The sequence below is a fragment of the Panulirus ornatus genome, chromosome 19 (genome assembly GCF_036320965.1).
Source record: "Panulirus ornatus isolate Po-2019 chromosome 19, ASM3632096v1, whole genome shotgun sequence".
NCBI lineage: Eukaryota > Metazoa > Arthropoda > Malacostraca > Decapoda > Palinuridae > Panulirus > Panulirus ornatus.
In genome coordinates this window covers 55337862-55352539 of record NC_092242.1, presented here as the reverse complement: position 1 = coordinate 55352539, position 14678 = coordinate 55337862, and the positions used below count along the sequence as shown (strand labels likewise).

At 38.9% G+C, this 14678-nt stretch overlaps 1 protein-coding gene across 9 annotated transcripts in view; it reads right to left on the bottom strand.

Annotated features, from left to right (window-relative positions):
• Nucleotides 1–14678, bottom strand: part of rdgB (retinal degeneration B) — a 485210-nt gene that overhangs the window by 13064 nt on the left and 457468 nt on the right. For all 9 annotated transcript variants that reach the window (XM_071673888.1, XM_071673895.1, XM_071673896.1 and 6 more), the window contains one exon: nucleotides 14507–14649. In XM_071673888.1, the coding sequence (XP_071529989.1) occupies nucleotides 14507–14649 (143 nt within the window). The remainder of the gene's footprint in view (nucleotides 1–14506; nucleotides 14650–14678) is intronic.

Sequence of the window (14678 nt, the reverse complement as noted above, 5' to 3'; positions counted from 1 at the left end):
CCTCTTTGCCAATCTTTCCTCACTCATTCTCTCCATGTGACCAAACCATTTCAAAACACCCTCTTCTGCTCTCTCAACCACACTCTTTTTATTACCACACATCTCTCTTACCCTATTATTACTTACTCAATCAAACCACCTCACTCTGCATATTGTCCTCAAACATCTCATTTCCAGCACATCCATTCTCCTCCGCACAACTCTATCTATAGCCCACGCCTCACAACCATATAACATTGCTGGAACCACTATGCCTTCAAACATACCCATTTTTGCTTTCTGAGATAATGTTCTCGACTTCCACACATTCTTCAACACTCCCAGAATTTTTGCCCCCTCCCCTACCCTATGATTCACTTCCACTTCCATGGTTCCATCCGCTGCCAAATCCACTCCCAGATATCTAAAACACTTCATTTCCTCCAGAATTTCTCCATTCAAACTTACCTCCCAATTGACTTGTCCCTTAACCCTACTGTACCTAATAACCTTGCTCTTATTCATGTTTACTCTCAGCTTTCTTCTTTCACACACTTTACCACACTCAGTCACCAGCTTCTGCAGTTTCTCACACGAATCAGCCACCAGCGCTGTATCATCAGCGAACAACAACTAACTCACTTCCCAAGCTCTCTCATCCATAACAGACTGCATACTTGCCCCCCTTTCCAAAACTCTTGCATTCACCTCTCTAACAACCCCATCCATAAAGAAATTAAACAACCATGGAGACATCACACACCCCTGCTGCAAACCTACATTCACTGAGAACCAATCACTTTCCTCTCTTCCTACATGTACACATGCCTTACATCCTCGATAAAAACTTTTCACTGCTTCCAACAACTTGCCTCCCACACCATATATTCTTAATAGCTTCCACAAAGCATCTCTATCAACTCTATCATATGCCTTCTCCAGATCCATAAATGCTACATACAAATCCATTTGCTTTTCTAAGTATTTCTCACATACATTCTTCAAAGCAATCACCTGATCCACACATCCTCTACTACCTCTGAACCACACTGCTCTTCCCCAATCTAATGCTCTGTACATGCCTTCACCATCTCAATCAATACCCTCCCATATAATTTCCCAGGAATACTCAACAAACTTATACCTCTGTAATTTGAGCACTCACTTTCATCCCCTTTGCCTTTGTACAATGGCACTATGCAAGCATTCCTCCAATCCTCAGGCACCTCATACCCACCCACATACACATGTATATACATACAAGTCCACACACGCACATATAAATACCAATACATTTCAACATATACCTATATATACATACAGAGATATATACATATATACACTTGTACATAATTCATACTTGCTGCCTTTATTCATTCTTGTCGCCACCCTGCCACACATGAAAAGATAACCCCCTCCCCCTGCACACGTGCGAGGTAGCGCTAAGAAAAGACAACAAAGACACATTCGTTCACACTAGTCTCTAGCTGTCATGTATAATGCACCGAAACCACAGCTCCCTTTCCACATCCAGGCCCCACACAACTTTCCATGGTTTACCCCAGACGCTTCACATGCCCTGGGTCAATCCATTTATAGCATGTCAACCCCGGTATACCACATCGTTCCAATTCACTCTGTTCCTTGCACACTTTTCACCCTCCTGCATGTTCAGGCCCTGATTGCTCAACACCTTTTTCACTTCATCCTTCCACTTCCAATTAGGTCTCCCACTTCATCTCCGTCCCTCTACCTCTGACACATATATCCTCTGTCAATCTTTCCTCACTCATTCTCGCCACTTGACCAAACCATTTCAATACACCCTCTTCTGCTCTCTTAACCACATTCTTTTTGCTACCACACATCTCTCTTACCCTTTCATTACTTACTCGTTCAAACCACCTCACACCACATATTGTCCTTAAACATCTCATTTCCAACACATCCACCCTCCTCCACACAACCCTATCTATAGCCCACGCCTCACAACCATATAACATTGTTGGAAGCACTATTCCTTCAAACATACCCATTTTTGCTTTCCAAGATGCTCTCACCTTCCACACATTTTTCAACGTTCCCAGAACTTTTGCCCCCTCCCCCACCCTGTGACTCACTTCCGGTTCCATGGTTCCATCCGCCACCAAATCCACCCCAGATATCTAAAATACTTCACTTCCTCCAGTAAAAGGTGAATAAAAAGGGAGAGAACAGGAGGCTGGCAATCCTCCCCTCCAGTTTTTACTTTTCCAAAGGAAGGAACAGAGAAGGAATCCAAGTGAGGATATTCACTCTAAGGCTCAGTCCTCAGTTCTTAATGCTACCTTGCTAATGCGGGAAATGGCGAATATTTTTTATTTAATTTATTTTGCTTTGTCGCTGTCTCCTGCGTTTGCGAGGTAGCGCAAGGAAACAGACGCAAGAAATGGCCCAACCCACCCCCATACACATGTATATACATACACGTCCACACACGCAAATATACATACCCATACATCTCAATGTACACATATATATACACACACATATATACCCATGCACACAATTCACACTGTCTGCCTTTATTCATTCCCATCGCCACCTCGCCACACATGGAATACCATCCCCCTCCCCCTCATGTGTGCGAGGTAGCGCTAGGAAAAGACAACAAAGGCCCCATTCGTTCACACTCAGTCTCTAGCTGTCATGCAATAATGCCCAAAACCACAGCTCCCTTCCACATCCAGGCCCCACACAACTTTCCATGGTTTACCCCTGATTCAATCCACTGACAGCACGTCAACCCCGGTATACCACATCGATCCAATTCACTCTATTCCTTGCCCGCCTTTCACCCTCCTGCATGTTCAGGCCCCGATCACTCAAAATCTTTTTCACTCCATCTTTCCACCTCCAATTTGGTCTCCCACTTCTCCTCGTTCCCTCCACCTCCGACACATATATCCTCTTGGTCAGTCTTTCCTCACTCATATACATCTCAACGTATACATATATAAACACACACAGACATATACATATATACACACATGTACATAAATCATACTGTCTGCCCTTATTCATTCCTGCCACCACCCCACCTCACATGAAATGACAACTCCTTCCCCCAGCATGTGCGCGAGGTAGCACTAAGAAAAGACAACAAAGGCCACATTCGTTCACACTCAGTCTCTAGCTGTCATGTATAATGCACCGAAACCACAGCTCCCTTTCCACATCCAGGCCCCACAAAACTTTCCATGGTTTACCCCAGACGCTTCACATGCCCTGGTTCAATCCACTAACAGCACGTTGACCCTGGTATACCACATTCTTCCAATTCACTCTATTCCTTGCACGCCTTTCACCCTCCTGCATGTTCAGGCCCAGATCACTCAAAATCTTTTTCACTCCATCCTTCCACCTCCAATTTGGTCTCCCGCTTTTCCTCGTTCCCTCCTCCTTTGACACATATATCCTCTTTGTCAATCTTTCCTCACTCTTGGTTCCAAATCCTTGCCAGATCTACCATTTTGCTGGACCAACAGTGGTCACGTAATAATAATTCATCAAAACACCTCTAACCCACTAATTATACATCTCCCATGCTACCTGACAAGTCCACTCCATCACTCTGACGCTGTCAAAACCATTCCATCATGACTTGATCGTGCTCAGTACTCTTACCCTCTTTCATAGCTTTTCCAATCATCATTTGCTTCTTGGAATCGCTGTCTGCATAGAATTTCAATATTTTCTCCCTTTGCTTCTCTATATCATAAACAGTTGATGAACCAATACAGTAGATGTCACGCAGCTTATACACTGTAACACAACGGTCCATTTTTTCAACAATTCTACTTTATCTTGGATCGTATTGGACTGGTGTTTACGTTTGATACTATGACTGACACTCTCATATGTCTTAGAAGCCATAGCTAGGGTTAAATCTAAGCAAAATAAGCTAAGAATCTCACAGAATTGTGGTATCACCACCAACAAGTGCAGTGTAAAGAATGTAAATAAGCACGCCCTACAAACAACACCAACTGTGGCCACTCAGTAAACTAGTCTGGTGGCCACAGTAATTTCAAGTTCCCTCAAGTAATTCTGTCCGGACTAAAGGAGGTGCTGAACCATCAGTTGCCGGAAATTCAGTGATGTACCTGTATATATATATATATATATATATATATATATATATATAGGATAGGGGAGAAAGAATACTTCCCACGTATTCCCTGCGTGTCGTAGAAGGCGACTAAAAGGGGAGGGAGCAGGTGGCTGGAAATCCTCTCCTCTCGTTTTTTTTTCAATTTTCCAAAAGAAGGAACAGAGAAGGGGGCCAGATGAGGATTTTCCCTCAAAGGCTAAGTCCTCTGTTCTTAACGCTACCTCACTAATGCGGGAAATGGCGAATAGTATGAAAGAAGAAAGATATATATATATATATATATATATATATATATATATATATATATATATATATATATATATATATATATATATACACATATTTCTTTCTTTCAAACTATTCGCCATTTCCCGCATTAGCGAGGTAGCGTTAAGAACAGAGGACTGGGCCTTTGAGGGAATACCCTCACCTGGCCCAATTCTCTGTTCCTTCTTTTGGAAAAAAAAAAAAAAAAAAAAAAAAAAAAAACCGAGAGGGGAGGATTTCCAGCCCCCCGCTCCCTCCCCTTTTAGTCGCCTTCTACGACACGCAGGGAATACATGGGAAGTATTCTTAATCCCCTATCCCCAGGGATACATATATATATACATATATATATCGCTACCTCGCTGAGGCGGGAAATGGCGAATAGTATGAAAGAAATATATATATATATATATATATATATATATATATATATATATATATATATATATATATATATATATATATATATATATATATTCCTGGTTTTGAAAATCTTTATGCATGAAAAGAAAACTCAAACTTGACAAGCACTGGCTGTTTAGTGAAGCATTTCAAAAGAAATCTATTACTGGATTTCAAACTGAAGGATTTATCCATACTGACCTTTCACTGACAGTGCTGTACTATACTAAGATCTAGAATTCTTTCTAACTTAACCATCTCACACATGTATCAGAGCCTACACATGTAACAAGCACTGCAACTTCCTCCCTTATCCCCTCTATCCTACTAGCCCAGCTCAATCGTTTTCAATGGAAAGGTAAAATGCATGGTCTACTGAAGGAAGAGTAAAATAGGATACATGAAATAGTAGCGGTGTTGAATGAATCATTCATACTTCCAAATACAATATATATGGGCACTACAGAAATATGAGTTGGTAAACATTTGTTCCATCCTTCTATTAGGTAAAAAAACTATATCTAATATGGGTATATCTACAACGAACTAGATACTGGATAATTATGGTGTTCATATACCATCTATCAGTTACTAAAACTAGATAATACAAATATAATATAAACTAAGATTACATGGATAAGGTAAATGGTTTAATTATACAGAAATCTATCTCTGGTTACTGCTTTCACGGATTCTTACTAAGCTAAACAGTAATTTTGGTTTTTGAGATAACTGTAGCAACTGACAATATCACAATTCCAAACTACTGGAGAGGGGCAACCTAAATGCTTCTAATGCTAAGACTATGACACCTAACTGTGAAGTCTGGGAATCCTAAATGTTAATAACTCAGCAATTCATTAACAAGACCTGGGATTCATAACTCCTAAATTTAGGAAGTGCTAGTTTTTTCTTATGCACAGTAATAAAATCTTACTCTTTCACCCTCCACGAAGACAGAAACACTGCAAAAATTCAATATTATTCAAGTAAAAGCCAAATACTGTTGACCACTTTAAATTCAAATAACATATATTCAACTTACTACATTAAAGCTATCATCATGAATACATAAACTTTGTTTGACTCATAAGTTGGAAACCATAGATCTTAAATCTAGTAATCATACACTCTTTTCAGTTTCTCTATCTCTCATTGTTTTCAAATTAGCTAAGTTGTAACAACAAACCTTTCAAACATGCTAAACATATACAAATTCAATAAATCGGATGGACAGCAAGTCTGCTTCAGTAATTTGGGCATCCCTGTTCTTTTTGTTAGCCTGTGGGATTGGAGCTGAGGACCCAAGTTCAGAAATTATCCCCTTCAAAAGGAGCATGTGCTCTCAGATCAAATTGTGTCCCTAAATCTGCTTTCAACAAAATATGCAGGTTTGTACTGATGAATGGAATAAGAAAAGAATACTGCAAACGATGAACATCTGAGGATGAAAGTTGTAGCCTCCTTTAAAAAAGGAAAACTGGACATGTTAGAACTGTGTAACAGATTGTGTAATAAAATATGGAAGGAAGGCTACTAAAAGCAGTAATGAGTTTTTATTGGGAGAGTTAGGCATATGTGCTAATTGGAAAGGAGATAGGTGAGCAGTTCCAGGTGAATATGGGTAAGCATCAAGAATGTAAAATTTTAATTTGATTGTTTAATCTGTTCTTAGACAGGGTGGTGAGGGAGGTAATTGTGAAGGTCTTGGAGCAAAGATGGGTTTACAGTATTCTGGGCATGGGGTTGGGGGTTGGATGGTCCACTGCTGTTTGCAAATGGTGCACATCTGGTGAAATACTTGTGATAGAAACTCTAGAAGCTGATGTCTAAGTTTGGGTGAGAGTGTGAAAGAAGGCAGCTGAGAGAGACAGGATGGTTTCAGCATGAGTCGGAACGAAAAAAACCTGAAGAATGTGAAGTCCTCTAAGCACATGGGGCTGGACAATGCAACAGATGGAACATTGGGGGCTGAAATGAGTCATAGGGTAGATGGGCCTCAGGCTTGGGATGCACTGTAGAGTGCATGGAAGGAAAGGTCATTCTCTGTTACGACAAAGGCAGGTATGTCTGAAGGTATTGTTCTAACAATGTTGTAAGGATATGAGTCCTGGGCCCTAAACACAAAATGAAATGACTGAAAGCAATATGTAGTGTGAGGTGGACTGATTGCATAAGTACTGACAATAAATTTGAGACATGGTAGAAACTGCAGTCTGAATGAAAGAGGTGACAAGGATATGCTAATATGGTTCAGACACAGAGAAGGGGAGTGAAGAATGACTTAATAAGATGATTTGTGCATCAAGAGGGGAAGGAACAAGGAGGTGGGGGTTGACCAAAAAGAAGGAAAAATGGCATGAAAGAGGCTTTGTGGTTTAGTGGACTGAACATTCAGGAAATTCTCATGGAATACAGTAATCTGGATTTATACAGGGGATGACATGATGTCACTGGGCTGAACCAGGGCAGGCAAGCTACTGTCAACACTATCAGCTCTCTAGTCCAGGAATTTCAAAATTACTATGGATTTAAGAAGATGTCTCCTATTTTGGAGTAGAGTGGGAAAGAAGAATACTAAGAGGAGCCCAGGACAGCTTTTGGATTACTAAAAATTATGAAAGAAAGACTAAATATGATGTAGAAAAAAAAACCAGTATTGCTCATTTTGACATCAATAAGTGTCATTAAGCATCAGTTCCCATATCTGCTAATGAGGAAATCCAGCATTCATACTTCTAACCATCCACATGCCAAACTGGTAAAGCCAGTATTTCAGGGCTTAATGAAATCGTGAAACGAGAAAATACAATAAAAAAGTTGACCAGACTAGTATCAACTTGCTACCCTCAGACTCAACTAACATACTTTTGGGGGAGGCATATCATTATAATTTTGAGTTGTAAGGCTATTCAACCATTACAGAAGACATTGGGGGTCACAGTAGGAAAAGCAATATTGCATGAACCAGGTATGCAAAGTTCCTTGGCCAGATTAGCAAGAACAGACCTAACCATGATAATCCTATCCCTTTAAGCCCCAAGGTAGGAAAATTTAAACAACATGGCAAAAGATACCAGGATAAAAAAGGTGAATGTGACAGTGAAGGAAGACATTGAGCATGATTTCAAGGATAAAATAAATAAGCTTTATCATCTAATATATGACCTACAACACAAAGTATAATAGCTGTAGAATATTGTGCTAGGGGCCACAAAAATGGGCAAAAAACACTAGAAATGCATCTATAAGGCAAACTGAAAAATCATAAGGTCTGTGCCTGGGACAATAATTTCAAAAATGCCAGATATAGAAGAGGACCACAATAAAAACAAAGTAAAAATTCTAAAGGATGTGATCATCATGGGTGCACAAGCAAGAAAGGAGAGAAAAAAAATAAGACATAATTTTGGAGTGGAAGATGACTGCTCCAGAGAGCTAATAAAAAAAAATGACTGCTCCACACAGTCAATTAAAAAATGCTACTCAGCAGAAGTAACTGAAATAAATGATGAAAATAGGCCCAAAAATCTTGAAACAAATTTGGCAAAATGAAATACTGCGGAGGGACACTGAGGGGGCAGTGGATGTACTCACTGACAAAACAACTAAGGAAGCATGTGGTAGAACAGATGAAAGAGTTAAATGAGCAAATTTTGTCCAAGACACCTATGCAGCAATGAAAATACAAATTTTAGGTAATGTAAGAGATAAAGAGGAGAACGTCGTGAAACTGCAGGAGATAACAGGAAGATGGGTTCCCAATGCAGATAAAAGATGCCATACAGTGAAAGCTAACCAGGCATAAGTCGGTGATAGTTTTTAGGCTGAAAGATCATTACCCACACATGAAGGAAAAAGTAGCCAGTGAAGGGCAGAAGGTCCAGAAATTACTTCGGGCAATGAATTCAAATGATGCAAGTAGAAAAATAGAGAAAAATGGAAAATGGAGACAAGACCATAGGGAAGACTACTTAGGGTAAATTGTGATATGAAGATATGCAGCAAAGAGTTATGTAAGCGAGCAATAAAACTAGCCAAAAAAAAAAGAAAAAAAAAGAGGGTTTTGAAAGTGTTCATCTGACAAACTGAGCAAAGAGAGACAGCCAAAGAGATATGGCAAAAGGCAAAAAAAAAAACATGAGGAAAGACAGTAAATCACAGGGAAGAACAAAGCCCTAATTTCTAGCCCAAAGGGTCTAGAAATAACTTGTAACAAAAGCCTCAGACTGAAGGTTGCTGAAGGTTCTCTATACAAATGCACACAGCCTGGTGGCAAATAAAAAGGAATTGGATTTCAAGGACCATTTTCAAGATTGCAAACCTGACAATGTGGGAGAGGTGGAGACAAAACTTACAACTGAACTTAAGTCAAACCTATTCTCTTAAGAAGGATACACATTAGCAAGGAGGACAGAGGAATATAAAGGAAGGCGAATATAAAGGAAGGCTGGGAGAAAATTAACCTCTTGATATGGGATTCCATTAAATTCCAGGAAACAACAGATGATGCCTTCAGACAATACACGATGGGGCAATTATTGTGGGTGGCAGGTGCATAGCAGTAGTTAGTTTATGATCCTCCAAAGAAATGTGGTGATTTTGGACAAGTATACATGTAATAATATCAATGAGGGAACAATCAAGGCAGTGAAGGAAGCAGTGAGGTACTTGGAGATGAGCAACTTGACAAACTATGAATAGCTGAATAGTGACCCAGCACTTCACTGATTGTCAAGTTGCACTCCTCTGATCGAAGAAGCCTCACCTGCATGTGGACATCTGATATTCTGTCCACAAACATAATGTCACACAACACTTGAGATCACTTAACTCACACAGCTCATTCTTCATAACTCAAGATGTTCCTGTGGTGAGTGCTTTGTGCTAGCCCTGCCTTTGGGCAAAATGGTAGGAACAACAGATACAATTGGTAGGTAAGAACATTTAGGTAGGACTATTGGGTAGAAGTAGTAAGTAGTAGTCTCTGCAAACACTGCACTAGACTGGCCCTCTGCCAGTGGCCTTTTAAGGGTGAGGCACTAAAGGCTAAGAAGCATCACTAGAGTTCACTAATTATGGAGACTTTTGCCATGGCTACCCCAAAGGGAGTTCCTGAAGAGAACAGGAGTCAGAGATATATACAGATTGATAGATAGGAAAAGCGTTGATAATGAGTGATTTCAATCACTGAGAAATTCAACAGAACTTAAATTCCCGTGAAGATGCTAAGTTATGGAGACACAAATTCCTGAACCAGTGTGTCAAAGAGCATACAAGAACTTGGAGGAACAATATTCCATCTCTAATTAACCTTGTCTGTATGTATTATAGGAAGGAATTAAAATATATGAAGTGTGCTACAGCTAGAGACAAAATGTGAATGAATGTGGCCTTTTTTGTCTGTTTTTCTGGTGCTACCTCGCTGAAGCAGGGAGTACCAATGCTGTTTACTGTAGGGCAGGGTGTCACTGGGAATGGATGAAGGCAAGCAAGTATATGTACATGCGTATATATGTATGTATATCTATGTGTATGTATATGTATGTATATGTGTATATGTTGATATGTATATGTGCATGTATGGGTGTTTATGTATATATGTACATGAGTGGATGGGCCATTCTTCATCTGTTTCTTGGCACTACCTTGTTGACACGGGACATGGCAATCAAGTATAATAAACAAATAAATAAATGTTGCTCATATTGGAGAAAGTGATCATGCAGCACTTGTTTTTGAATATGTGGCAATGTAGGATGAAAGAAGGGGATCCGAACAATCTCAATAGAGGGTTAGAACATGGACCTCCTTGGTGGCCAATAGAGTTGAATTAAAATGGAGAAAGACATGGTTGAAGGAGAAGAGTCAGAGGGAAAGAGCTCAGGGCTGTGCTATGGAGGCAATATAAAGATTCTGCAGCTTGAGAGCATTTGAAAGATGTAGGTTATCAAGAACAGAGTACTACAGCATTATCAATAAGAAATAGAAAAATTTTGAAAAAAAATTAATTGTATATAAAGCAAAATGCAATCCAAAACTTTCCATAAGTTCATCAGGAAAAAACTATCCAAGAAGCAGCAACCAGGTTAAGCTTAGGACTTCGAGGAAAGAACTCTTGAGCATGATGAGGAAATAAGTGAGGACCTGAATGATAAACCTAAAAGAGTTTTCACTTTCAAGGACAATAATGCCTCAACATTACATAAGCAAGAGGGGGATGGAGTCTTGGAACATATAGTAACTAACAGTAATGGTATAATTAGGTTATTAAAAAAGTAACCCATATGAGGACCATGGTCCTGATGAAGACTCCCCATACAAGCTGAAAGAATGTGTAAAGACACTTGCTAGATCACTAGAAATATTCAGAAAGTCACTAAATAAAGAGGTAGCTCCAAAGATGTGGAAGAGGGCAAATATTGTGCCTATATCTAAGAAAGGTGATCAGGAAACTACCCTATACCACAGAATAGCTTGTAAAATACTGGAAAAGATAATCAGAAAGCAAATTAATGATACCTTGCAACGGAAAACTTTGAGACTGAGAGGCAATATGGTTTCAGGGAAAAGGGGCCATGCATAACCAATCTTCTAGACTTCCATGTCAAAGTAAGCTCCATCTTAGATCAGAGAGAGGGAAAGATAGACGACGTGTGTTTGGACTGCCAAAAAACCTTTCACACTGTTCCACATTGGAGGATGTTAAAGAAGCTAGGCAGAAATAAGGGGCAGTCTCCTTCAATGTATGGAAGATTACCTTTATGAAAGGGAGCAAAGGACACAGGTAAGAGGTTGCATCCTTAAAGTGGGTTGGAGTTACTAATAGCATGTGGCTAGGATCAGTCTTGGGCCCAGTGCTATTCACAGTGCATGTAAATGACTTGGCTGATGGATTAGAATCAGAATTGTACCTAAATATGTTTGTAGAGGATGCCAAGGTCATGAGAGAAAAGAATGTTAATAATCACTTCAGCCTAAAGGGACCTGGACACTCTTCAAAGTTGATAAGATAAATGGACGATGAGATTCAATCCAAATATGTGCAAAGTAATGAGAACAGAACAGAGTGAAAGAAGGATATGGTCCTCTCAGTACCTAGCAGGAAATAAATTACATGTATGTGCATGTGAAAGAGATCTAGGGACAGACAATGTGCCTACACTATCACCATAGGTACACATTTGGAGTTTTTTGACAAAAGCACTCTGCTTGCTGGCAAATACAAAAACTGCATTCAAGTATATGGACGAGAACATGTTCAGTAAATTATTCACTACATATATCAGACCATAAATAGATTATAACTTGCAAAGATATGATTGAGAGGGTAAGAGAAAAGGACTAAGACTACATGAATTAAGATGATTGAGCTACAATGAGAAGCCGAGTCCTAGAAAACCATTCACCATGAACAGGAGAGAAAGAGGGGACCTGATAACATTCTCCAAGTTTCTAAATCAACATGATACAGGTCATGAAAAGTTCTTTTAGAGCAGCTGTAGCAACAGCGTAACCAGAGGCCATGACAAAAGCTAGTAAGAAAGGATATTCAGAAGTAGTATCTTCGTGTTAGGGTGGTGGATGGTTAGAATACACTAACCAGTGATGCAGTGAATGCTTTAAGAGGCTACTTGATGGTACAGAAAGAACTTCCTCCCATTCTGCACAGGTAGGCAATATCTGTGAATGGTGGGTTCTAATTTTATGACATCTAGTGAGTGGGTGTGCGCAGACAGGTCCTTCATTCATCTGTTCCTGGTGTTACCTCACTATGGTGGGAAACTGTAATTAAGTATGAAAAAAGTGAATGAAAAGAAATCTGAAAGGGAATATCAACAGAGCAAATAGCTGTGTTAGAGTAGGGATACACTGGATATACTGTGTGAGATATGGTTGAATTAAATTGGACAGGATAAGGGATTTCACCTACATGAAGTGCATCTTTTGAGAGGATGGTCAAACATTTTCTCAAAACTGAAAGAAATGGTAACAAGACAAGTGGCTGGCTGAAGTTTTGAGGAAAGTCATGAGGTAAAAATGTAATTTTGCAGAAATAAAGAAGTTTGTCAGAAGTAATGACTAGATCTAACGTACAAAAATCACAAATATTTTTATATTTGCAAAATGATACAGATGAGTGCAAGGTGTAAGGAGAGATTTTCTAAGGTTTTGATGTGGAGTGAGAGGAGAGGAACTGTGAAAATGAAGATGGACATGTCAGAGGTACATATGGAATAAAAAGGGAAGTGGCTGAAAAAGTATGAATGTTTTGATAAGGTTAGGACATGGTGAGAATAAGCAAGGATAGGATGATGATGAAAGTCTATACAAGATGGAAAGTATGAAGATCAAAGGTACGGTGAAGGGACAAAATGAGAGGGCACATGAGCGATCGAGCGTTAATATGTTGGGATGTATGGAGTTGTGCAAAGATATGTGATGTACAGAGAAGTTTTGCAAGAGCCATGAATGAAGAGAGGCAACTGTATACATCTTGCTCACCAAAGGAGCTAACTTTGCGGTACAAAGATGCTTAAGACTTTGGAATATCAAAAAGTTAGCAGATCATAATTCTATTCACACGCTGTACTAGGATACTGGATGTTACCATAAAAGTAATGCAAATATATATAGTATGCAAAATGCAAAACCGATCCTTAACAGCATCTCCTACAACTTAACATTCAAAGACAAATTTCTAGAAGCAGAGTCATCCACTTTATGTGAACAAATAACATTCTTAGATTACCAACCCTAGATCCTATATTTACTGGGTGGATACATGGTTGGCATAAATTCAGTTCCTTTTCTCTATCACATCAACAATAAGGTATACTAAAATACTGACTTTAATATGGAAAAAAAGATAACACCTTAAACAAAGTCTTTTGCAAACTTGTATTATACAGCTTTTCTAAACTTACAAAGTGATCAGGAATGAATTAAGAATGATTCATTATATGATTTTTTTGTCCCTCCTACCTCTACTCTCTTTGTCATATAAAACAAATATAAATTTCTCAAAAAAGAAGAAGCATATGAAGCAGTGCAGTTAAAAGATGCTGCTGTGAAGGTAGGTAAGCTTTGATGTGATTTAGCAGAACATTAACCTACAGCAGTACAGTAGCATATAATGTGGAAAAAACTATTAATTTGGCAATAAATCTTCATATATACATGAAAGAAAGTGTAAATATCAATTGCTCCTTTTAAAGAACAATTTACACTTATACAATATCCAAGTCAAACAATCATTTGGAACAAACCTTTGCTTACAATATAATTCACTGATTAGTATTTGAAAAATCACTAAACTAATGCAAGCAATTGACAGCAATGCACATTACTCTAAAAACCTGTAAACTCCATTCCTATGTTGGATGAATATCAATGTGTCCATGGTATTAACCACTTAGCAACTGTGATCTCAACCAATTTTCATCATAAGCATTGAGATGTAAACATTTGATATTTTAAAAGATCCAGTAATTATGAATATCAGTGAGAAATGGCATCATAAGAATGGAAAACATGGTAGTTAAGCAACATTAAAAATATTTTCCTATCACATTGACATACCACTGGAGCTTCCCAACAAATTCCTGTTCTTTAGATGTATCTTCATAGCTATTCATCATTATAATGGAAACACACAATCGATAAATACTATAAGCAATCAAATCAAAACTTAAATGTACTCACCGTCGTCTCCTCAAAGCATTACTTTGGCCTGGAAGGCCAAAAAAGCCACGGGGTATTACCATCTGCGGATTGCCTCTTGCAGGCCGAGACTTCCCCAAAGCAGATAGTGAGGAGAGATGGGCTGCATAGCCATCAGTCAGAACCTGAAATGTGAGAAAAACTTAAAAACATA